Source organism: Panicum virgatum, chromosome 9N (genome assembly GCF_016808335.1).
Source record: "Panicum virgatum strain AP13 chromosome 9N, P.virgatum_v5, whole genome shotgun sequence".
NCBI lineage: Eukaryota > Viridiplantae > Streptophyta > Magnoliopsida > Poales > Poaceae > Panicum > Panicum virgatum.
Window position 1 is genome coordinate 2,976,015 of NC_053153.1, and position 24,576 is coordinate 3,000,590.

The window sequence follows — 24,576 nt, forward strand, 5'->3', positions numbered from 1 at the left end:
AAGAGAGAAAAAACACAAATCCACGACCCACATGTTTCTTTCACTGCTCGCACTTTTTTCTGTATACATAGGCGGGTAAGCTCAGATGGTCAGTGAATCAGTGATCCCGGGGCGATGGCATGTACGAATACTCGTGTCACAAAAAATGGCCCCCAGCCATCCAGGCATCCACCATTTCGTCCGAGTCGCGATCACGCGCCTACCAGGGGGCGGCCACATGCGCGCCCGCTCGGCGTCCATCCAGAAGATTCGACCGCTGCCTCAGCATCCCTATCCCCTCATCGCCCCCGGCAAAATGACGTGTACTCGTACGTGGTAACGTGGAGGCCAAGCCACCGCGCCGCGCCGGACACATGCCGGAGACGCAGACGCGCGCGCCCGCCGGCCGACTCCCGGCCGGCGCGGCAGGCAATGATGGGGCCCGGGTCGAGGCGGGCGATGCGCTCCGGCCCCGTTTAGCTCTCAAAAAGTTTCTCTCATTATCCATCACAACAAATTTTTGGAGGAAAAATTGATCTCATAGCACTGAAAGATCACGACTTCCGTAAAATACCACCGAAAGCACGAGGCCCCGTAAAGTACCACTGAAAGTTGCATCCGTTACCCAAATTTAGCATTCCGTTAGTTTTTTTTCACCAAAGAGTTACAGTCATCTGTTTTCAGCAGAAAAGGACATAAAATGACTCATTTGCCCTTGGCCCCATAGAAACCTTATCCTCTGCTTCCTTCGACCGCTCCCTGCTGGTTTTTCACGCGAGATCCCTTTGCACAACTCCGACCCCGCCCCTCCTGCGTTGTGTCGCAGCACGCCGGCGCCGGCCCTTTCCTCCCAGGTCGCCGCCGCCCCATCCCTCCAGCGCCGGGCCCCCACGCCGGCGGCGTCCCGCTCTGCCGCCTCGCCGCAGACGCATCTGGGCGGGCAAGAGGGAGCGCGCCCGAGCATCCCCGGCGGGGGTGGCCTTAAGGCCGGCGCGCGTGAAGCTGGGGCACCGCCCGCCAGCAGAGATGGAGCCAGCAGAGCTCCCTGAAGGGTAAGAATCATTCCCATTCTCCCATCCCTCCCTCTCTGTTACTGCACATGGTTCCTCTAGGTTTAGAGTTCCTCAGGTTGATAGTAGATGGAAACGGATTTGTTGGTCAGATTCGGACCGATTGTGGTATGCATTGGATATGGTCAGTAGTGATTCACTGAAAATTGCAACAAATAAGACAGATAGGTAGGTAAGGTAAGAAATGTTGTTGATTTGTGCACTGTTACTATTTCAGGATCGATGAGATTGATGCTTGTAGAGTTGTGGTTGATGTCTGCTCCTTCTCAACAATTGAGGATGGTCGATCTGTGTACTAGAAGGGCAGACAATTGGAATGGTGGGTAGATTCAGAGAAGTACTCCATCATTAATATGGAGAATGATGTTGCAGAACACTTCCATTGGTCAATTAATCAAGAGGCAAATTTTTGGTTTGAGGATCAGAATGGTCAAACAAGTCGACTTGCAACTGATCAGCAGCTTATAGCCTTGTTGCGGGCTTCAAAACTTGTGAAGTTCATCATGACTATTGATAGATATGAACATGGTCAGAATATGACTCAAATGGAGGATCAAAGCCTAGTGATAAATGATGATGGTCAGTTTGAAGGAAATGAGCAGCAACTTGTGGTCAGTAATGCCGAGGATTTGGTACAGGTCTCATCTCGAGGTGTGATCGCAGAATATCAAGGTAAAGAATGGGCAGATGAACCGGAACTTGAGATTACAGTAGCGGGTCCTGATAGAATAGAGGAGGAGGAGGAGGAACACTATATAGCGCGTGGTTTTGACCCTAAGGGAGATGATCCTATTGGAGCTGACGAAGAATGGAGATATTTCAAGAAGCAGCAAAAGGCACCAGAAGGAGGAAGTAATGAGAAAGTGCAGTAGGAAAAGAATAAAGGAAAGGTCTATGAAGGCACAGATCCTGATGCTGTACCAAGTGATGAAGCCACTATGATGAGAGATGCTCCATATTTTGCACACACTACCTATGACAGAGATAACCCTGACATAAAGGCAGGTTCCACATTTGCTGACAAAAATGCATTCATGCTGGTTGTCAAACGATATGCCATTAAAAGAGAGTTTCAGACATTTGTAGAGCATAGTGACAAATCAAGGTATAGGGCAAGATGTGCAGATTCAGATTGTGAATGGAAAGTTCATGCAAAGAAACTGCGTGGCTGCCCTACATTTATGGTATTTATGCACTGTTTTCAGATTTGTATATATTTGTCTACCCACATGTATTTTCAGATTGTATATATTTGTCTATTTTTATGTATTGATTATTTATTCTTTTTTCAGATTGTTTCCATTTCAGAAGGTCATACATGTGCTAGCACAAGTCAGGTGAAGGATAAGGAGGCTACCAAAATTTGGATTGCTGATAGGGCAAAAGAGGTACTCAAGTCCAATCCAGCCATGGGAGCCAAAAAATTGAAAGATCAGCTTGAACAACAATTTCCAATCAAACTATCATATAATAAGGTGTGGGAAGGAAGGCAACATGCTCTAGTAGGATTTCATGGCACTTGGGAGGACAGTTTCAAAATGTTGTGGCATTTCAAAGCGGAGTTAGAAGCAACATGTCATGGCAGCATAGTAGAGATTCATTGCAAGAAGAAGAAAGATGGCCGAGTCTACTTCTCTAGGATGTTTGTTGCTATCAAAGCATGTGTGGATGGATTCCTTACTGGATGCAGGCCGTATCTTGGAGTTGACTCCACTCATCTCACCGGTAAATATAATGGACAGCTAGCTGCAGCAACAGCAATTGATGGTCATAATTGGATGTATCCGGTGACATATGAGATTTTTTTACAAGGAGACAAAGGCTGATTGGACTTGGTTCTTGATGCAATTGAAGAGATCAATTGGAACACCTCATGGACTGACCATCGACACTGATGCCTGCAAAGGTTTAGAGATAGCAATCCACAAAGTCTTCCAAGATAAAGTTGAGCATAGAGAGTGTTTTAGACACCTCATGCAAAATTTTAGAAAGCATTTTGAAGGAGATGTGTTGAAATACATGTGGCCATGTGCTTGGGCATGTACAGAAGGCATAAGTGGCTTTGGGACAAAATTGTAGAGAATTGTCCAGATGTTGTTCCTTACTTAGAAGCAGAGCACAAACAGATCTGGTCACGTGCTAAGTTCTCAGGAGAATGCAAGGTTGATTATGTCAACAACAACATATCAGAATGCTTCAACAGCTGGATTAGGGAGACTAAAGGTTTGCCTGTGGATACTCTTATGGACACAATCAGGGGGATGATCATGGAAAAGATAGCAATTAGGCAACATATAGCTGAGAGACTTGAAGGGCCAATTCTTCCTAGTGTTATCAATGAGCTCAAGATGAAGAGTAGAAATTTGAAGTACACGATCAAGGCGAGTAGTGGGCTAAAGGCCGAGGTATCTGGATTGACTAAGGACAACTACCCTTGGAGGCATGCTGTGGATCTTGATATGAAAACATGCTCATGTGGTCAGTGGCAGATTTCTGGTAAACCTTGCACCCATGCTATCTCATTCATAGGTTCGCTTAGAAGGGTTAAACTAGAGGACTATGTGCATGATTACTACTCACTTGAGCATTTCAAGGCTACATATCAATTTGTGGTTAATCCAATGGTTGACAAATCAGAATGGCGTGTGGGTAATCCCGGTTTTGAGATGTTACCTCAAAAGCTAGAAAGGTCTGCTGGTAGGCCAAGAGTGAAAAGGATCAAGAGTCGAGGTGAGCCGGGTAAAAGGGGATCTTACCAATGCAAAAGATGCTTCTAGTTTGGTCATATTGAGAAGGGATGTCGTGAGCCTCATACTGAACTTGGTGCTGAATTACCACCTTCACTTCCTGCCAAATCTAAGTAAGCTGAAACTCCCTTCAATTTTGTTCCCATTTTGTTACTTTGAAATCTCTATAGCTGCATAATGGCTTGACTAAATTGTTGCTGTGTAGGAAGAAGAAAGGAGAGGCTAGTACTTCAACATCCAAGAAGACTTCCAAAAAGTCCAAGAAGGCTGGTACATCAAGCAACACTACTTCAGTGGCTCAAGCAGCATCAACCCCCTCCACTATCTTAGTCTCTGAAGCACCAGTTAGTCCAGGACCAATAACAAGAAGGATGGCAGCTTCTACTTCTACTCCAACAAGACCTTCCGCTTCACCATTGAGTCCAGGGCCCATGACCAGAAGCATGGCTTCACAACTAGACATATCACCAGGAGGCATTGCTAGGAGGCGCATCATAAGCTAAGCATGGCTGTTGTGCTGTATTGTTAGTACAAAATTTGTGTGTGGTGTATTCATGTTCTAAAACAATTAGTGTGCTGCAATTAGTGTGCTGAAATTGGACTAGGTGCTTCCTGTTTGTGTAAGGAGATCCCTTGTGTAAGATATATGGAACCAGACCACTTGTTTGTGTGAATTTGTTGGCTTTTGGATGTGTTAACAGGAACCACTAGTTATGGTTCGTAATTTTCAGTGCATATGTTGCCATTGATAATGTTCTTTTGTTGAAATGGTGCAAGTATTAGCTCTATGCTTTTTTCTCATGTGTTGTGCCTGTTTTCCTGTGAAAAAATGGTTTGGGGGTATATATGTCCAAGTTAATAGATCCAGACCTGAAATCTAACAAAATGTTAAATTTGGGTAACGGATGCAACTTTCAGTGGTATTTTACGGAGCCTCGCGCTTTCGGTGGTATTTTACGGAAGTCGCGATCTTTCAGTGCTATGAGACTAATTTTCCCTTCATTAGACACATGCATGAAATATTAAATGTAGTTGAAAAAATAAGTAATTACCACGATCTGAATCTTTTAAGACTAATTAGTCCATAATTGGACATTATTTATCAAGTAACAATAAAATGTGCTACAGTACCAAAATCCAAACTTTTTCACTAACTAAACACACCCAGTATTTTTTTTTTGAAAAAAAAGGGCGACACGATTATCTTATGGGCACGTGTGCGCGGCACCGGACGCGTGTCGACACGAGTCCCGCCCCCGTGACCCCGGCGGCGGCGCCCGCACGGCAAAAGCGGAGTGCCCGGGCAGCAGGCGGCGGCTCGAGGCGCCGCGCGCACCGGGGGGTTGTGTGGCGTCGCCACGCGGCGGCACGTTGTGGAGTCGCGGGGGTGGGACGTGGTTGGCTGCGGGCGGCGGCCGGGCGGGGAGTTGGGCAGCGGGTACTGGTACGGCCCGCGGCGGCGTCGCTGTCGGGTGTCAGTGCTGGCGTGCGTGCTCGCCGGCTCGGGGGCTGCGCCCGCGGCGACTGTCGTGCTCATCCGGCGCTCGTCGGCGGCGGTTTGACGGGCGGCGGGGAAATATCTCAGCGGCGGCGTGGCCGTGCCGGCGTGCGGCCCCGCGTGGCGGTTCGTTCGTGCGTCGCGAACCCACCGCGTGTCATGCGCCAGCGGCGTACGTGTGGGTTAGGGCATCACATGTTTAAAGAGCACGGCTGACACGGCAGGGGGCCGAGGGAGATCCGTGCTCTAGGGGGATCGCTCGTCCTCGCTCTCGCTGCTTATCTTGTCCGTCCGCGAGCGGGGTTTGGTTCTTATCCAACTGCACCGGAGTACCGGACGGCCGGTCCACGCCGTCCGCCAGGATCAAAAGCAACCCATGGTGGTACAAGCTGAGCTGGCACGCGATCGGTCCAATTGTCCGGTGCGCTGAACCTGGGCGCCGTACTAGCTGCTCGTGTCGTGAGAACGCGAGCTGATACCTAGATCTACTGATACCCAAGCTGCTTGCTGGTGGCCACGCTGATCTGATGACACTGTTGCAACGGCGGCTTTCACCAGTAGCCAGTAGGCTTTCCTCCGGGTTGACATCGAACCTGGACAGGGTTCAGCCGAGACGTTCGTTTCGGCCGGTACGGTGACTCTCCCGTGTGAACTTGACATGGCATCTCAGTCGGCACTGGCACGGCGGCCGTACGTGGGGCGTGCTCCTCGAGCTACCACCTACGAGTACCACGCGTTGCGGCTGGCACGGCAGGAAGTGGGGAGCTGCGCGTACGGCGTCGACATCAGAAAAGCTGTACTACCTCTCCTGTTAGCGGCGAGCTTGATGATGATGCCTATCCAGATCAGTAGGTCAGCATGCCAATCCATTCCGTACCAGCCGGGAGCACGTGACGCGTGGGACGAGCTCGGCCCTGTTGCTTTCTAAATTTTATAAGATTTTCCATCACATCGAATCTTTGAACGCATACATAAAATATTAAATGTAGCTAAATAAAATAACTAATTACATAGTTTGTCTGTAATTTACGAGACAAAACTTTTAAGTCTAGTTAACCTATGATTAGATAATAATTTTTTTGAGGGATAACGGGGGAGGATCCCCACCAATATATTGCCAGAGTCTCTTGCAGACTCAATAAATCTCGGAGGGTTCAACAATTGTTACATAGGGGAAAAACTGATGTATCTAGGGGGTTTACATATTGGAAGAAAAAACATTACACCAGGCCTCTGCGACGAGCTTGTCCTGTCGTGGCAATCTACATCTCCATAGATGAGCTTCTTCCTTGCAGCTGAGTAGGAGACGAAGGAGGGACGGGTTTTGGCCTCGGAAGACAACATCATGTCTATGTTTCCAGAGCTGCCAAGCACACAGCAGCAGGAATGTGGAGTAGTGTTCAACAGGTATTGTCACAGGGCATTCTAGCAGCCAGAGTTGTGACACCATTGCGTCTTGCACCGGGACACCTATTTTTGTCCAAAACTGTTTGGCGAAGTGGCAGTGTAGGATGAGGTGGTCAGGGCTCTCCTCAGCAGCATGGCACACCTCACATTCCGGATTCTCAACGACTTTCTTGACGAGCAGGTTGGTTTTGCACTGGATTTTCTCCTGAACCAGCAGCCAAGCAAAGAAGCGAACACGCGGTGGGGCACAATTGATCCAAACAAATTTGTAGAAGGGGCAAGGTGTATGTTCCTGCAGACTCATCATAGCAGCGTAGATCGGCCTGGCACGCAGCGTGCCATCTTTGCTCACCATCGGGCATAACCGGTTGTCAGGGGTCTCTTGTAACACGACTTCTTCGACGATCTCTTCCAGTATGGCAAACTCGGCGGCGGCGACATGAGAGAGACGGGTGACAAAGTGATCGCGCAGTGGTCTGGAATATACTTTGGCAACCGATGCATTCTGGTCATTGGTATGACTGAAAAGAGAAGGTAAAGCTTCAGAAAGTTGGCCGACGGGGAGCCAGTGATCAAACCAGAAGGAGGTGCGTAGCCTGTTGCCAACAGTGGTTGTTGTGATTGCTCTGTAGATAGGTAGCAGGTCCTGCAAGTTCTTCCAGTGTGCTCCAGCATAGTTACTTTCCAGGGAGGCAATGTCAATCCGAGAAGACACCCATTTTTCCCAAGCCGATTCCCCAGGATGGTGTAGGCGGTGCAAGTGCTTCAGCAGCAGGCACTGATTGAGGATTTGCAAGTTCTTGATACCGAAACCGCCCAGTTCTTTGGGCAGGCAGGTCTGTTCCCAAGCGACAAGGCATCGGGCACCAGTCGTTGTAGCTTCACCTGACCAAAGGAAAGCCCAACGTTTTTTGTCAAGAGCATCGATCGTCCCTTGCGGAAGCTGCATGGCGGAGAGGGTGTAGATTAAAGCATTGTCAAGCACTGAATTGACCAGGACCGCCCGGCCCATGTAGTTGAGTAGAGATGCTTGCCAACCGCCCAGGTATCTGTCAGTGCGGTCAATGAGTGGGGTAAAGGCGCTCAGATTGAGTTTGACATTGGAGAGCGGCATGCCCAAGTAAGTCTGCGGGAATTGGTCTCTTCGGCACCCTAGCACGGTGAGGTAGCTTGGTACATCCTCCTCCGGGACATGCATCGGCACCACTGTGCTTTTGTGAAAGTTAATCTTGAGGCCGGTCGCATCAGCGAACTGGTCAAGGAGCAACTTGAGTTTCAGGACATCCTGATCCGCAGCCCGCAAGACTATCAAAGTGTCATATGCATACTGGATCACAGGGCATGGTAGCGCATCGGATGCCGGGTGCCGCACACCACCATCACATTTGATGAGGCATTGTAGGACGTTTGCCACCAGCAGGAACAGATATGGGGTCCCCTTGCCGGAGCCCTTTCTTGCAGGTGAACCAGCTGCCCGGACATCCATTCAGTAGGATTGCAGACTTAGAAGTGGTGAGGATGTGTTGAATCCATGAGCACCATGTGGCAGGGAAACCTCTGCATTGAAGTATTTTGAGCAGGCTATCCCAATTGACGGAGTCAAATGCTTTGGCGAAGTCCAGTTTGAGGAAAAGTGTTGGCAGGCGCTGTTTGTGGCAGTGCTGAACTAATTCCAGTGCGTAGATGAAGTTTTCATAAATTGAGCGGCCTTTTATAAAACCTGTTTGATCCATGTCAATCAGCTTGGGGATTTGCACCTGCAGTCGTGAGGTGAGGATCTTGGCAATGATCTTCAGGGAGCAGTTCTGCAGACAAATAGGGCGATGGTCCCCTGGTGCCATTGCTCCCAGCTCCTTGGGCAGGAGCACAATGTAGGCTCTGTTCACCCGTTCAAGATCCACTGTTCCAGCAGCAAAAGCATCCACGAAGCTCATAACCTTATCCACAACGGTATCCTAGGCCGCCATGTAGAAACCAGGATCAAAGCCATCCGGCCCGGGAGCACTATTGCGGTTCATCCTGTACATTGCTGCTTTCGCTTCCTCCACAGTGAAAGGCGCTGACAGTGTGTCCAGAGTTGGTGACTCGACCCCCCTGTAGATATCCTCCAAACTGAGTTGCCAGTGTGTTGTGGCTGTTGTGCCCATGATGGAGGAGAAGTATGCCGTCAATGCATTTGTCTTTGCATCATGTGCTGTGAGTTCACACCCATCAACTGTAAGCGTCTTAATCTGATTCCGGCGTAAGCGATTAGTGGCATGAGCATGGTGGAAAGCAGTGTTGGCATCGCCCTCGCAGATCGCCTTGAATTTGCTCCTTTGTTTCCAATAGGCTGCCCGTTTCCGGATGGCCAGCTGCAAACGATCAATGCAGGCATCCCGCAAGAAACGCTCCCCTGCAGACAGGCCACGATACTCTTCTTGCAAGTCAAAGTAAGCTATAAGAAATTTGCAGTTTTGCATGACAAAAGGTGGAGCCCTCTTACCCCTGGACCAAACCTTTGCTGCATTTCGTTATGCTTTGAGCGAGCTCACAAGGTCCCTGGCAGCATCCTGAATGTTGGGGGCGTTGTTCCAGGCCGGAACGATGCATGGGAGGAAGTCGCTGTGTGTGAGCCAGGAGTTTTCAAAGCAGAAGGTATTTGTTTTGGGTATTGTGGTGGAGATCCTGACAACCAGTGGGGTGTGGTCAGATGTTGATCTGGTGAGAGAGGTTAGCGTGGAATTGGGGAAGCGCGTGCTCATATCCGTGTTAAGGAAGACTCGATCAAGACGTGCAAGTGTGGGGTTTTCCCGGCGGTTGGACCAGGTGAAAAGCCGGTCCAACAGTGGGAGCTCGAGGAGGGCTAGAGAATTTATAGCATTGTTAAAAAGCTCGGTGAGCCGGTGATCAACGTGTGCATTGTTTTTGTCAGTGCCGGATCTGATAAGGTTGAAGTCCCCAGCAATTACCCAAGGCCCACAGATTTGTGGGGCGAGCTCGGCGAGATCGTCAAGGAAAAAGGTAGAGTCCCGGTGGTCGGAAGGCGCATACACGTTCGTGACAATGAAGCTGATATTGGTGACAGTAGAGGATAGCACAATGGTGAGTGTGTGCTTGCGCATGATGAAACTTTCTAAAGCTAGCGCATTAACATCCTACGCAGTGAGAATCCCACCTCGGCTCCCTCCAGCGTCCACGCAGAGGAAGTCGCGTAGGGAAGGCAAAAGGAAGGAGCAAGCCTTAGCAACAGAGGTGGAAGAGAGTTTCGTCTCTTGCAGACAAACAACAGTCGGTTTAGCCATAGTTAGCGTGTCCCTGACCGCATCACACTTGTCAGTGTCCCCAAGACCACGAACGTTCCAAGAGAGAAGTTGAAACACACGGCCGTTTTGATACATCTAGGCAAAGTGCACACCCAGGTGACATGGGGTAGCGCATGCATCTCCTGCCATCCCAGGAGAGCTACGCACACACAAACAGAGAAAACTAAAATAAGGGACAGAACAACGACACAACCCCAACAACTAAACGACAGGCAATGCGACGCAGCGCATGCACACGCAACCGCTGACCAGACATGTTCAGGGAACACTAAAGCTAAATGCACCGACCCAGGAACAGTGCTACTGCTAACTGAATGTGGCAAAGCAGTCCGCGCAGTGGAAGTAGCAGTTTCGATCATTCCTTGGCCTGTAACACCTTATCCAACTCAGATGTTGCCGATGAGCTGATGCCCGCGGCAAGTGCAAGCTTGCGCAGGTCCTGTCTTCCCACTGGTTTCTTCTTGTGCAGCAGGCCGTGTTTGATCACTTGGTCCTGGAGATCCCTAGAACAAGAGGTAAGAGTGTTCTTGAGCATCTTGAGCTGAGTGGCTTTTGCTGCCATGGTGAGAAATCCGGCCGGTTCTTTGGCCTTCAGGCGCGAGCTTGGATCACGACGTGGGGGTGGGCAGCGGCGAGCAGGCATCTTGCGCAGGCGTGTAGTATGGGCGTGAGTAGCAGCTTGGGTGTGTTCAGGTGAAGAGACTGGCGACGGTGGTGGTGGTGGAGTGGTGTCATCCAAGTGCCAGGTAAGCAGCAGCAGGTTGCAGAGCATGGGGGATGCGAGGGTGGGCGAGCGCGGCGAGGTGTTGATGATGATTGGGAAGGCAGGCAGGCGTGCGTGCGGGAAGGCGTTGATGAAGCCATGGCAGAGGATGGCTGCGCTGAGGAAAGCTGCAGGGTGGAGAGGAGTGGTGGCGTGTTGCAGTTGGTTGTCAAGTGGCGGCGGCTGCGGTGGGCCGAAAGGCTGTGGTGGTGGCGGTCGAGGTGCAGTGATTCCAAGGACGAGGAGCGCGAACGTGCAGGAGCTGGCAGCTCGGGTGAGCACTTGAAAGGCGGCGGCTCGGCGCTGGAGGACGCCAGCATGTGCAGGGGGTCGAAAGTAGAGGTGAACGGCGGGAGCTGTAGTGGCATAGGTGGCGGAACCCGTGGCACCGGCGGCGGGTTCACGGCGTGCGCGGTTAAGGGAACCGGGTGGATGGGCATGCGGGTGGCAGGGATGTTGATGGTGGGGCGGCGGGATGGGTGGGGGGTTTTCTTTCTAGCTATCGGCATGGGGCACCGATAGCTGCGGTGGCCGCTGCCGCGGCAGCAGATAGGGTCGTGGCAGTCGCGCACCTGGTGGTCGGCGGCGAGGCACCGGAAGCGGCCGTTGTTGGAGGAGAGTGGAGGGAGGCGGCGTGGAGGGAGCTGTTTGTGGGTTGGCGGGGTGAGCAAGGCGGAGAGGTAGGGTTTTAGGGTGGGGTGGTGGGGCACAGTGAATTCGGACGGGACGTGGCCTCGGGCTTGTTGTGGGGAGGTGAATGGTCGCCAGCCCCAGGTCGACACGTATCCCGCTCCGCAGTAGGAGACAGGCCGGGGCGTTGGGGTGCAGAGGAGGTCTCAGCTGGCTTCCATTCAGTAGTAGCAGCAGTGCGGGCGGGAACCAGCTTGGGGAAGTGAATGTCCTCCTGCCCTAGAGCCCCGTGCAGCGAACCGGCCCGCTGAGCAGTAACTGTGCGCTGCCGCCCGAACTGCGCAGTAACTCTTTGGTTGGTCGGCCGAGCGCGTTGAGCATTGATGGCATCGTCTTCCTCCGGTGGGAGTTGGAGCACAGAGGCCATGGCGAGTTCACTGGAAGAGTGAAGTAGGAAACGAAGCCCATTGAACTGCAGACTGCCACGGACGAGGACAACATTTGCCACATTCGAGTTAGCGAGCCTAGCGTGGAACACAAACGGATAGACCTCGACAGCGATAACCCTAGCAGGGGACGCGGTTAGCAAGAAACTGAGAAGGTTGGAGACGTACGACGCATTAAAGCGGCTCGAGCGGCATGGTGGGGTTAGCCAGATGTGCGCGGGTGGGGAGCAGGAGGACGGGGAGACGGCACCTGGGATCGCCGTGCTGTAGTAGTCTGAGAGAAGCAGATGTTCGAACTGGACTCCGGGCCTGGAACTGAGCTCCCGAGTTGTGGAGCCTGAGGGGGCCTGCGAGCTCGCCGGCGAACGCGAAAGCAGCTCCGGCAGGTTGCAGGGTCGGAGGGCGGAGCTGTGCGTGGTTTTGGTGGTGGTGGCGGCGGCGGAGGCGTCGGCCGGGGGATCCGGACGGCGGAGGCGTGGGCGGCGGGGGCGGGGTCGCCCGTATTGCTAGGGGCGAGATGAGACATCACCCTCATAATAATTTTAAAATACAAACGAAAGTGCTACAATGCTTTACATCATAAAATTTACGCAACTAAACAAAGCCTCGGCCCACGTGCCGGCTCCGATCGGCGACTCCGTGTCGATCCAGCCGCAAGCGTGTTCGTGAGCTCTCGTCGTTGACCTTTGTCGAGGTTACTGAGCTGACGGCAACGTCACGGCACAGTCAGCTCCAGCTCTCCAGCCGCAAGCTCGGCAGGGCTGCACCTGACCCCAGAAGTTCGAAGCATCCAGCCGTACAAGGCTCTCGCGATTAGAAATGACCCCAGAAGCTACTCCTGCTTCAACTATCGTACTTCGTTCATAGAGTTTACCGTAAGCACCAGAGATTCATCTGAGTCTCAGAATTACTCTCAGATAATCCAATGTCGTCAAATAATGATACTCTCTAGACAGTTACTTTCATGTTGATTATGTGAAAGTGGTTCTTTAAAATAAAACCAAAATGCATGGGGGCTGGGAAAAACCTTGCTTGTACTGATCGATTTTTCTCATAATTTGTCTATTGATTTAGTTCCCACGCAGAGTCATTCATTTATCGTATAGTTTGTCCCAAATGATCAACCAGTTCCACTTATATTTCTAGTCATAGAATCACTTGCCTGAATTGAAGTTGGAAGCGGTGCAGCTCAGCCGCGGGAAAAAAACCTACTTAGATGTCAAATGGAAACGGAACAGATGAGTAGTGAAAGTGAAACTAAGGGCAGAACAAGGACACGACACCGATCTGATTCACTGTACTGACCAAAACAGGCGGACGAGCTTAAATACAAGCTCAAGAACGTCTTTGCCAGCAATAAGTCTTGAGATAAACACGGTACAACGAGAGCATCCGGCTGTATGGAGTACATCTAATCCTCCTTGTCGCTTAGACAGCAAAACTTCCTCCAAAGACAAACTAGGGTGCATAACTGGATCAGATCTGATCATCCACGAGACAACGGTAGCATCTAGCGCTTCCCGCCACCGCCGCCAAGCTTGGGGCCCTTTGCAGGTTTTGGAGCATTGGCCTTCCCGCCAGTCTTATGAGATTTCGCCGTCTCAGCCTTCTTAGCTCTCTTCTCGTCCTTAGTCTTCTTAATGCGTTCCTTGATCTCACTGTTATATAAAGATTCCAATTATCAGTAAACACTCCTCTCTAAAGACATGTACAGAACTATGAGTTGCTGTTCAGAGACAAAATAATGGCTACACGAGATACTCCTTAGTTTTCATCCTAGAACATTACAGTCAATTCCTTTGGATTTCGACAGCAAATAGAAATAGAAATTTTAGTTTTGTGGCAAGCAACTACACTATGTCACCAAAACTCATCATTATTATACTAGTTTTAATAGGCTAAGCTACGAGAAAAAAGAAGAGGCAATAACATCTTCAATCACATACTCTGCATATTTGAAGTTAACGGTGTTTCAACTCCACATCAGACAATAACCAAGTCATGTAATAGTTTTACCGTAAACTTACATTCGAAAATGTCACTTTTGTACTTAGGTAACTCATTTAATGTGTGCATACAGCACCTAGAAGAAATGCAGAAAGGGCGTCTTACCGAAGAGCTGCTTCTCTGGCCAGTGGCGGAGCTTCCGATATGGCAAGGTGTGGCCATTGCCATACCTTGTTTTAGCTAGCAGTGTCTTATCCTACATGTTTTCTTCAGTATTTTTCTCTATAATACCATCATAAATCAAGGCTTGGAGCTCTGTCTAGCCTACATGTGCCATAACTCAGCTTTAATCTGTCCTCCGCCACTGTCTCTGGCGGCATCTCGAACCTCAGGCTTCTCTGCTCTCTTCTTCTGGATGACGTCGAGGGAAGCACCTACAATAGACCGGGAATATGGCTTCTTGGTGGTGCGGCGCCTCTTCTTGACAGCCTCAGCATGGATATCCTGTAACCATGTACAAAAGAAATAATGAGGAAAAGTTACATGCGCCTCAGGACAGATTGTTGTGACATAACTTTGAAAAAAATTGGCCAGGTAAACAATTGGACAGGATTTATGCAGTATTTAAAATCTGTACTGCAGATAAATCTTGACAAAGATTGCAAGTGATTCACTTAAGTCAACATGTCACATTTCAGGATTGTGACTAAACATGGGCAAGTAACACCAGTAACCAATTAACTTGTTACGCTGCAGAAATACCAAAGAGTGATAAAGCCCAATGGCTTTCTGATACTGCCCAAAGAGTGAAAGCTCAATGAGACAAAATTTTAACTACATGATCATTGTACTCTTACATAGTTCAAGGCAACACTAATATTTATACCACGTATATGATTAGATATAAGATGAAGTATAATACGTGCAGTTACAAAAGAAGACATTTGCAGACCTTCTTGTGCTGCTTCCTGTACATGGCTGTCCATGTAAGCTTGGCCGGCTTGAGGCGATTGTGGAAGTAGCGTTTGCACTTGGAGTTAGCGAAAAGGAAGACCTGAAATTTGATTTGGGCATGCAAAACACTTAGTTTAGTACCACAGATTATAGTTTGAAGGAAATAAACTACAGGAATCCTAAGAAGTACCTGAGAGTCTGCACGGATGAATCTGATACCCTTTCCTGGGTATATCTTGGCACCACTGAAACGGCATAGCTCTGTTCTGTGTTGGCACAATTCATCAAATATGTAATGATTTTGCATTCTATGACATGTGTGCACAATGGCAAAGCAGAGGATCAACTAAAGAAGCAGGAACTAAGTTCAGAAGTACATACTTGAGAACCATCTTCTCTGCCTTAACAAACCTTCAATCCTCCTCCTAAATCCTAATAATTACAGACAGTGATATCAGAATCTAATATTGCAAGACGTATTGCGAACTACAGGGTCCACATGATATCGAATGTGGAGTATCACAGAACTCTGAACAAAGTAGCCAAGAGGCATATGCTACATTGCTAATGAGCAGCGCCGCAAGCTATCCAAATTACCACCCGTTGACGATCAAAATTGGCATTAGACAATACAGACCGGTCTGACCGGTACGCCCTAGCGGTCTGACCGGTCAGACGCTGTAGTCGGTCCGGCAGCAGCCGACCGATCTGACCGGTCCAAGTGGAATCCGAGTACAACTAGGGATTTTAATAGATTTAGATCTTGTAATAGGATTTCTTGCGGGATAAGTCCACCCCACCCTATAAATATACTGAGTCACGGCTGATTAGGGAATCGAATCGATCAAATCAATACAACTTTTATCTTTTTACTTTTTTTTTGCCCTAGCTTTTTCCCATCTACTATCTGCTGTTCCTCCTTCGTCTCTACGTCGATTGAGGGCGTTCTAGGTGGCCTGCCGATCCTAGAGCAACCCTGCGTGCGCCTGCCCCGACGGGTCCTTCCCGGGCGACGTTCGTTGGTCTCACCGCCGGCCTGCCCGGCGACAACCGGTCTGACCAGTATACCCGACCGGTCTGAGCATCAGCGCTGCATCGTGCGGTCGCTCGTTGCGCGTTCAAGTGTTTTCATGTGTTGGCCCTAGTTCTGCGCCAACATATTTTTGGCGACTCCGCTGGGGAAAGGAAGAAATAAATTGGTTGCCATGGCAGGTATTCCTAAACCTGGTGAAGTTGATTCTGCCAATATCCGGAGGCCGAATGTTTAACAACTTTCGGTTGAGCATCAGAAGATTCTTGATGGCGTCTAGTGAAGAAGATCCCTGAAGATTTATTGAAGGATTCAACACTCGGGGGGGGGGGGGGCAAGAACAGAAAAAGGGCGCCAGGTCTGCTCAGACCGGTCAGGAAACCGGTCTGCCCGGTCACTCTGGGAGTTCTGGAAAGAATTCCAGAAACAATAAGGAAAAAGAAAGGCCGAATTTTAAAGAACTCTTGGCCAAATATGAGAAGAAAGGAGTCGTCCAGAAGCAGAAGGGACGACCAGATAAGGTTAAGGATACAAAGCCATCATCGTCTCAAGTGCAATTGAGTTTGAGCCAAGGTAATTTATTTAATGGGCCGATTGCTTTCTTTTTACTTTCTTTTTGCCCTAGCTATTTCCCATCTATTATCTGCTGTTCCTCCTTCGTCTCTACGTCGATTGAGGGCGTTCTAGGTGACCTGCCGACCCTATAGCAACCCTGCGTGCGCCTGCCCCGACGGGTCCTTCCCGGGCGACGTTCGTTGGTCTTGCCGCTGGCCTGCCCGGCGACAACCGGTCTGACCGGTATACCCGACCAGTCTGACTGGTCTGAGCATCGGCGCTGCATCGTGCCGTCGCTCGCTGCGCGTTCAAGCGTTTTCGTGTGTTGGCCCTAATTCTGCACCAACACCACCTGAGCCAATCTAACAAGACTTTGGGTACACAAGTAACTGCACTGCGTATGAGCATAAAACATCATGATCTTATTGCTGCTAAATTACACAACCAAGGGACAAGGAATCATCTCCAGACCATCAAATATTACAAACTCGTTCATAAATTTGCATAGTTATTTACCCCGTAAGCCTTCGTTCTGCTCCTACACAGGATCTAAAATAACCTTTTGCAACATAAGACAAATTGTATACTGCGCATCCAACGTAAGAATCAAGCAACATCGAAACAGGACCCAGAAGGTTGAGGAAGGATCGAAGAAGTAGACTCACCGTGGAAGCACCAGGTGCCCGGGCCCGGCTGCGGCCTGCGGATTGGGGTGACGGTGACGGAAGCTGGCGCCTTCTGAGCTAGGGTTTTCTTTCGATGGAACTGGTGTCGCCGTTGCTATTTCAGCAGGGATTCGATGAGGACGATCGGGGCCGTCCGATCTGGCTGGACACCAGTGGACGGGCCGGTTGTCGGCGCGCCAAGCAACCTCTCTCTTGGGCCAGTGAAGGACTCCAGCAAGGCATCTGATTTTGGAGGTTGGGCCGTATAAGGGCATCTGATTTTGGAGGTTAGTCTGTTAATGTAGAAGTGAGAGAGAAAAAAAAGACTATTTTATACTATTTGTCGGGTACCACAATATGGGGCACCCTAACTTAAGGGTAAAAACGCCCTAAAAAACGCAAAACGCAATTAAGCAACCGGGGAAGAAGGATTACTCGACGGCGATCCTGGAGAGGAAGAAGTCGCTGAGCCGGCTGATGATCGACAAAGCCAAGGCGAGCCGTCTTTCTCCGATCCGAAGGGGAAGAAGGACTACTCGACGCCTAAATCCCCTCAAGGTTCCAAAGAGGATCAATACACACTTAGCCCACGACCCAACTCCGAAGTGCGGCCCATCCAAGGCCCCCTCGCAACCCGCAGAGTAATCTCCGCCTCGCCCGAGGCCTCCCCGCCGAGGCCTCCGGTAGCGCGCTACATCTCCGCCTCGTTCGAGACCCCCCCACAGCCGAGCCCTCCGCGGGGCCTCGACGCTGGGTGAAACTCTGCCTCGGTCGAGGCTACCCCTCGACAGACGGAGACTACACCCACCCGCTCGACGGACAAGCGCATTTATTGCCAACCACTCCACCGCATGGCGCGGGAGTCAGACGGTGTCAGCTGCAACTTCGCAAGCGGACATGACCGGAGTCCCGTCTGCCAACTCCGACCACTGTGTCGCCATTCCCGGCACTGTGCAGACCTGCGGCGCGCTGTGCGGACATGCTTGACGCTACTCCCGCCACTGTGCTGCCAACTCCTCGCACTTCCTCTTTTGCAAGACCCTCGGTGAGCATGGGAACAACCCTCGGACGCTGTACGACCCTTGACCAGAGCAAGACCGCCGTTAGCAGGACCCTCTGCGCTTCACCGGGGACGGACGCGGAGGACAGTACGCTGTACAAAAGTCGACACGCCACCCACTGGCGCCACAGGACGCCAGCGCATTCTCCACATGGCTAAAAGGCTTCCAAGGACGACGACCACGCCCGACGCCATGCCCCACAGTGCTTAGCAATAGCAACTACCCACTGTATTCCCCCGATTCGGGGAGAAGATGACGCAATCAGAGACTTTCCATGCATGTACCCCGCCCCCCCTTGAGCCTATAAAAGGAGGGGGCGGGCCTCTTCTCAGAACTCCACGGGCAGAACACACAAGAACTCTCGCTCCCACACACCCGCACTCACTTGAGCTCGATATTGGCATTCGCCTCAATCAACTCTAGCACGCACAGAGACTTGGAAGCATCTCTCCCTCTCTCGCCAAGCTTGTAACCCCCTACTACAAGCACCCCGGTGCAATACAGTGCTCGCACACCCTGTTGGATGTACGGCCGGTGGCCGGAACAATGATAAACTTTGTGTCTTCGTATTATCTCTTGCATCAACCATTTAGAGATAGGGACATGCAACATCATCACTAGTTGGTGCTAGGCCGCGAGGTCTGGACACCGACAGTTGGTGCGCCAGGTAGGGGGCGCTGCGTCACACTCATCCTTTGTTCCCTCTCGTTCTCTAGATGGCAGACGGGCCACGCTTGCTCCCGACAGGCACAGTGCTCCAGTTCGGGAGCCTTGAGTTCATGGCAACCGACAACGGTTACGACATGGAGCTCCTCCCGCCCAAAGTCAACCTCGACACTCTAGCTCCACCACCCCGGCGCAGAAGGCGCGCGGGCCAGCGCGCGCGGCAAGCGCTCATGGAGCGGCGCAGAGCGGCTCGCCTCAGCTCCCCCACCTGGGTTGAGGCTGGCGTAACGTGACCTGTCGCCATGGCAGAGGACGCCACCTCTTCACCATAGAGGGCAGCAGTGGTGCCTCCCGAGGAGAAGGCGGCCAGGACGCCGCTCTTTCCCTTCGGGATGCGCACTCCTGCTGCGACCTATGCGTCATCCGTCAGCACCAACATGAGCGCGTATGAGGACCTACCGGTGCATCACCTGCTCTCGATCCGAAACCTCATCACGTCGACACCTGACAGATCGTACCCCGACTCCGCAGATGAGGGGTACGTCTTCGTGCGCGATCACGTGGCCCCGGAGTGGTACTACTCTGGGCTTCGCGATCACGAGGCTTTTTGGTCGTTTCAGGCTGCGGCGGACTACCGCCTCACCTGCTCCGACGACTCCAACGAGGGAGATTACGATCCTACTCGGGAGTTCTTCATCGTCGAGCTAGAGGAGCACAACGACGATGCGCCAAACGACGCATCAAACGCATCGGTAGCACCGCCGGTGGTGCCTGCGGCGCCCAGACTGGCCAGTTCGGCAAACTCAGGACTGCGGCGGCACAGCTGGAGCATCTCCGGGAGCTTGAGGCCAAGCTCCAGGAGGAGCGCGAGCAGACACAGAAGCTACGCGCCACGCTCGAGAAGGAGTGTTTCGGTCGCGGTGTGGGAGCCCGAGAGGCTGGATGCATCGCCCGGGACCGCATCATGGCGGATGACGGTGTGGAAAACTCACTGGCCCTGGACAGGGCCAGCCAAAAACTCACCACTGCGGCTATTCTACTCCGCGCAATGCCTAAACCCTCTACGCCCAAGGGTCGCAACCTGCGCAAGGAGGCGCAAGCTCTTCTCGAAGCTTCTGCGGTGCAGCAGGCGGAGAGCTCTGCGTCTCGAATGCGCTCGGCAGCCTCAGCGAAGGCTGATGGAACTGCACGACGAGACCGGGAGGACTCGGTGCACACGCCACCAGCGGGCCGGGATAAGGCACCCTTGGTACGCCCAGCGATCGGGGCAAAGGCACCCTCGGTGCACGACCGTGTCAAGATGCCTCCTATAAAGGAGCGCATCCGGGACACGCGTGGGCACACCAGCGATGGCGACGCCTGCAACATCCTCAACAAGAAGAAGCAGGACAGTGCACCCCACAGCTACCACCCTCGATGTGGTGGCCGCTACGATAGCAAGGAGGATAGGAGCCCATCACCGGAGCCTCCGGGCACTCGTGTGTTGAGCCGGGAAATCCACGCTGCTCCGTTCCCCTGCGCTTTCGTCAACCCACCACCCATACCAAGTACTCGGGAGAGACGAATCTCGGGCTCCGGCTTAACGACTACCGCCTGGCTTGCCAACTGGGTGGCGTGACTGATGACGCCGTGATCATTCGCAACCTGCCTCTACACCTTGCAGATTCTGCGCAGACATGGCTCGAACACCTTCCCGCGAACTAGATCCACGACTTGGACGACCTGATCAGGACCTTTGTGGGCAACTTCCAGGGCACATACGTGCGCCTTGAGAATTCTTAGGATCTCTGATGGTGCCATCAGCAGCCCGATGAACCCTTGCGCGACTACATCCATCGCTTCTCCAAGCAGTGCACCGAGCTCCCTAGCAGCACCGACTCCGAGATCATCAGTGCCTTTCATATGGGCACAACATGCAGGGACCTGGTGCACGAGTTGGGACGGAGCCGTCCCTCCAGTGTGAACGAGCTGTTCGTTGTCGCCACCAACTTTGCCTCCGGCGAGGATGCGGTTCGTGCCATCTTTGACAGCAAGAAGACAAAATGCGAGGAGGAGGCGCTCGCAGAGGGCAACAAGACCAAGATCCCCGCGAAGAAGAGAAGCGGGGCAAGAAAGGAAAGAAGAAAGCCCCGCAGAACCAGCGCGGTTAGGGGCAGGAGGAGGACTCCAACGAGGCCCTCGTCGTCACCCCCGATCGCAAAGGTCCCCGAGGCCCCCCTCGGGGCGGTGGCCTATTCGACGACATGCTGAAGAAGCCGTGCCCTTATCATAAGGGCTCGGTCAACCACACCTTCGAGCAGTGCGACATGCTCCGCAAGTACTTCAACTGCCTCAGCCGAAAGGACGAGGACAAGAAGAAAGAAGCGGAGGACAAGGGTGGTGACGGCTACCCCTCGGTGGAGAACGCGTTCTTCATCTTCGGCGGGCCAACGGCAAACATGACCTCTCGGCAGCGCAAGCGTGAGCGCCGAGAAGTCTTCTCCGCCCACAAGGCCACGCTGTCCTACCTCGACTGGTCGAAGGACACCATCTCCTTCGGCCGCGAGGACCACCCCGACTATATCCCGAATCCGGGACAGTACCCACTTGTCGTTGACCCAGTCATCGGCAACACTCGCTTCTCCAAGGTGCTCATGGACGGAGGCAGTAGCCTCAACATCATGTACGCGCACACCTTGGAGTTCATGGGGATCAGCCTGGACAAGCTGCGCCCCAGCACGTCGCCGTTCCACGGCGTTGCGCCGGGGAAGCGAGTCCAGCCCCTTGGTCAGATCGACCTGCCCGTCTGCTTCGGCATGCCGGCAAACTTCCGTAAGGAAGTACTCACCTTTGAGGTGGTGGGGTTGCGGGGAGCATACCACGCCATTTTGGGGTGGCTCATGCTACGCCAAGTGCATGGCGGTCCCAAACTACACCTACCTCAAGATGAAGATGCCGGGTCCGAAGGGCGTCATCACCTTCGGCCATCGTTCGAGCATGCCTACGAGTGCGACATCGAATGCGTCGAGCGTGCCGAGGCCCTCGCGACGGATGAGGCCCTCGCCGCCGACTTGGAGAAGATGACGAACGAGGCCATGGACTCCACGCAACGACATACGGGCAGCTTCGAGCCTGCCGAGGGTGCCAAAGACGTACCCCTCAATCCGAACTCTCCCGACGGCAAGGTGTTGAAGATCAGCGCCACCCTTGACAGCCAATAGAAAGTGGTGCTCGTCGACTTCCTCCGTGCCAACGCAGACATCTTCGTGTGGAGCCCATCGGACATGCCTGGCATACCGAGGGAGGCCGCTGATCACACCCTTGACATCCAGCCCGACTCCAAGCCGGTGAAGCAGCGCCTGCAACGCTTCGACGAGCTTAAGCGCCGGGCGATCGGCGAGGAGGTGCACAAGCTTTTGGCAGCCGGATTCATCAAGGAGGTATTCCATCCCGAATGGATAGCTAATCCTGTATTAGTTAGGGAAAAGAATGGGAAATGGAGGATGTGTGTAGATTTTATTGGTTTAAATAAAGCATGTCCGAAAATTCCCTTTCCTTTGCCACGAATTGATCAGATAGTTGACTCAACAGCAGGATGTGAACTTTTATCATTTCTTGATGCTTATTTCGGTTACCATCAAATAAAGATAAAAGAGTCCGACCAGCTCATGACTTCTTTTATCACTCCTTTCGGCATGTACTGCTACGTCACGATGCCATTTCTCCTTAGAAACGCCGGAGCTACATACCAGCGATGTATGCTCCACGTGTTTAGAGACCATATCGGGCGAACCGTAGAGGCATATGTTGACGACATCGTCGTAAAATCCAGGAAGGCGGATGACCTGGTAGCCAATCTCAGGATCACGTTCGATTGCCTTAGAGCCAAATGGGTAAAGCTCAATCCGGAGAAATGCGTGCTCGGGGTACCTCGAGGCATGCTCTTGGGCTTCATTGTCTCCCAGCGAGGCATCGAACCCAGCCTTGAGAAAGTCTCCGCCATCACTCGAATGGGACCGATTCGAGACCTAAAGGGGGTGCAGAAGGTCATGGGTTGCCTGGCAGCCCTTAGCCGCTTCATCTCACGCCTCGGTGAGAGAGGCTTACCTCTGTACCGACTCCTGAGGAAAGCCGAGCACTTTTCGTAGACCCCCGAGGCTCAGGAAGCCCTTGACAAGCTCAAGGTGTCGCTCACTCGTGCCCCAATCCTAACACCGCCTATGGGCAGCGAGCCCCTCTACCTATACGTAGTAGCAATGACCCAGGTGGTCAGTGCAGCTATCGTTGTGGAAAGACAAGAGGAGGGACATGCTTTACCTGTCCAGAGGCCGGTGTACTTCATCAGTGAAGTGCTGTCTGAAACCAAGATGCGATATCCATAGATCTAGATGCTACTATACACAGTAGTTCTGGCTCGGCGCAAGCTGTGCCACTACTTTGAGGCTCATCCCGTCACCGTGGTCTCGTCTTTCCAATTGGAAGAGATAGTCCACAACCGGGAAGTCACGGGTAGGATAGACAAGTGGTCACTTATGCGCCCCGCAAGGCGATCAAATCCCAAGTCTTGGGAGACTTCATTGCTGAGTGGACCGACACTCAGCTGCCCCAACCTCGATGGGTCGGTGATGAAAATTGGTGCAGGCGTGGGCCTCCTTTTCGTCTCGCCCCTCGGAGTACACATGCGTTACGTGGTGCGCCTGCACTTCCCGGCGTCCAATAACATGGCGGAGTACGAGGCCCTTCTCAGTGGTCTCCGCATCGCCATCGAGCTTGGCATCAAACGGCTTGACATGCGGGGAGACTCTCAACTCGTCATCGACCAGGTGATGAAAGAATCTAGCTGCCACGACACAAAAATGGAGGCGTACTACAACACAGTGCATCGTCTCGAAGACAAGTTCGACAGCCTCGAGCTCAACCACATCGCGCGCAAGTACAATGAGGAAGCGGACGAACTAGCCAAGATTGCGTCCGGACGGACCACTGTGGCCACCGAGCCCTCGACCGAGGGCCCCTCGGCGAAGGGGTCCGAGGCTGTGGAGACGGAGACCGAGATCTCCTCGGCGGATGAGGCCGAGGTAATGCAGATTGACGAGGCCCCGCTTTCTCAGGACTGGCGCAACCAGTATCTCAACTGGATAATCCGAGGGGGGTCTACCCTCGGATCGTGCTCCGGCGCGGTGCATCACCAGGCGGGCCAAGTCTTTCGTCCTGATCGACGATGAGCTATACAAATGCAGTCCCTCGGGTGTTTTGCAACATTGTATTCCCATTCCCGAGGGCAAGGAGCTGATCTGAGACATCCACGCCGGAATCTGTGGCCACCACGCGGCGCCACGCACCCTCATGGGCAATGCGTTCAGGCAGGGCTTTTACTAGCCCACAGCAGTCGCCGATGCCACTGAAATCGTGCGGACCTACGAGGGTTGCCAGTTCTATGCCCGTAAGACACACCTCCAGGCGCACGCTCTCCAAATCATCCCCATCACATGGCCTTTCGCCGTGTGGGGACTGGACCTCGTCGGGCCATTGCAGAAAGCGCCTGGGGGCTTCACCCACTTGTTGGTAGCAATCGACAAGTTTTCCAAGTGGATCGAGGTTAGGCCCATCGGCAAAATCAAATCCGAGCAAGCCGTGCTGTTCTTCACCAATATAGTCTACAGGTTCGGGGTCCCAAACTCGATCATCATAGACAATGGCACCCAGTTCACACGAAAGAAGTTCTTGGCATTCTGCGACGACTACCACATACGTGTAGACTGGTCGGCTGTGGCGCATCGACAAACGAATGGTCAAGTAAAGCGTGCCAATGGCATGATCCTATAAGGCCTCAAGCAAAGTATCTTCAACAAGCTAAACAAGTTTGGCCGGAGA

At 52.3% G+C, this 24,576-nt stretch overlaps 2 protein-coding genes across 2 annotated transcripts; one reads left to right on the top strand and one right to left on the bottom strand.

Moving 5' to 3' along the window:
- Positions 1–3,076: 3,076 nt before the first annotated feature.
- On the top strand, positions 3,077–3,974 carry LOC120687218. The gene is made up of 2 exons (XM_039969209.1): positions 3,077–3,779; positions 3,967–3,974. The coding sequence occupies exons 1-2, from the start codon at positions 3,077–3,079 to the stop codon at positions 3,972–3,974; spliced, it is 711 nt and encodes a 236-aa protein (XP_039825143.1).
- Positions 3,975–13,212: 9,238 nt separating this feature from the next.
- On the bottom strand, positions 13,213–15,179 carry LOC120689493 (60S ribosomal protein L24-like). Its single transcript, XM_039971770.1, has 6 exons — positions 15,128–15,179; positions 14,937–15,012; positions 14,745–14,846; positions 14,158–14,296; positions 13,958–13,967; positions 13,213–13,503 (listed from the first exon to the last, which is right to left on the bottom strand). The coding sequence occupies exons 1-6, from the start codon at positions 15,136–15,138 to the stop codon at positions 13,356–13,358; spliced, it is 486 nt and encodes a 161-aa protein (XP_039827704.1). The 5' UTR covers positions 15,139–15,179; the 3' UTR covers positions 13,213–13,355.
- Between the last annotated feature and the right edge of the window lie 9,397 nt (positions 15,180–24,576).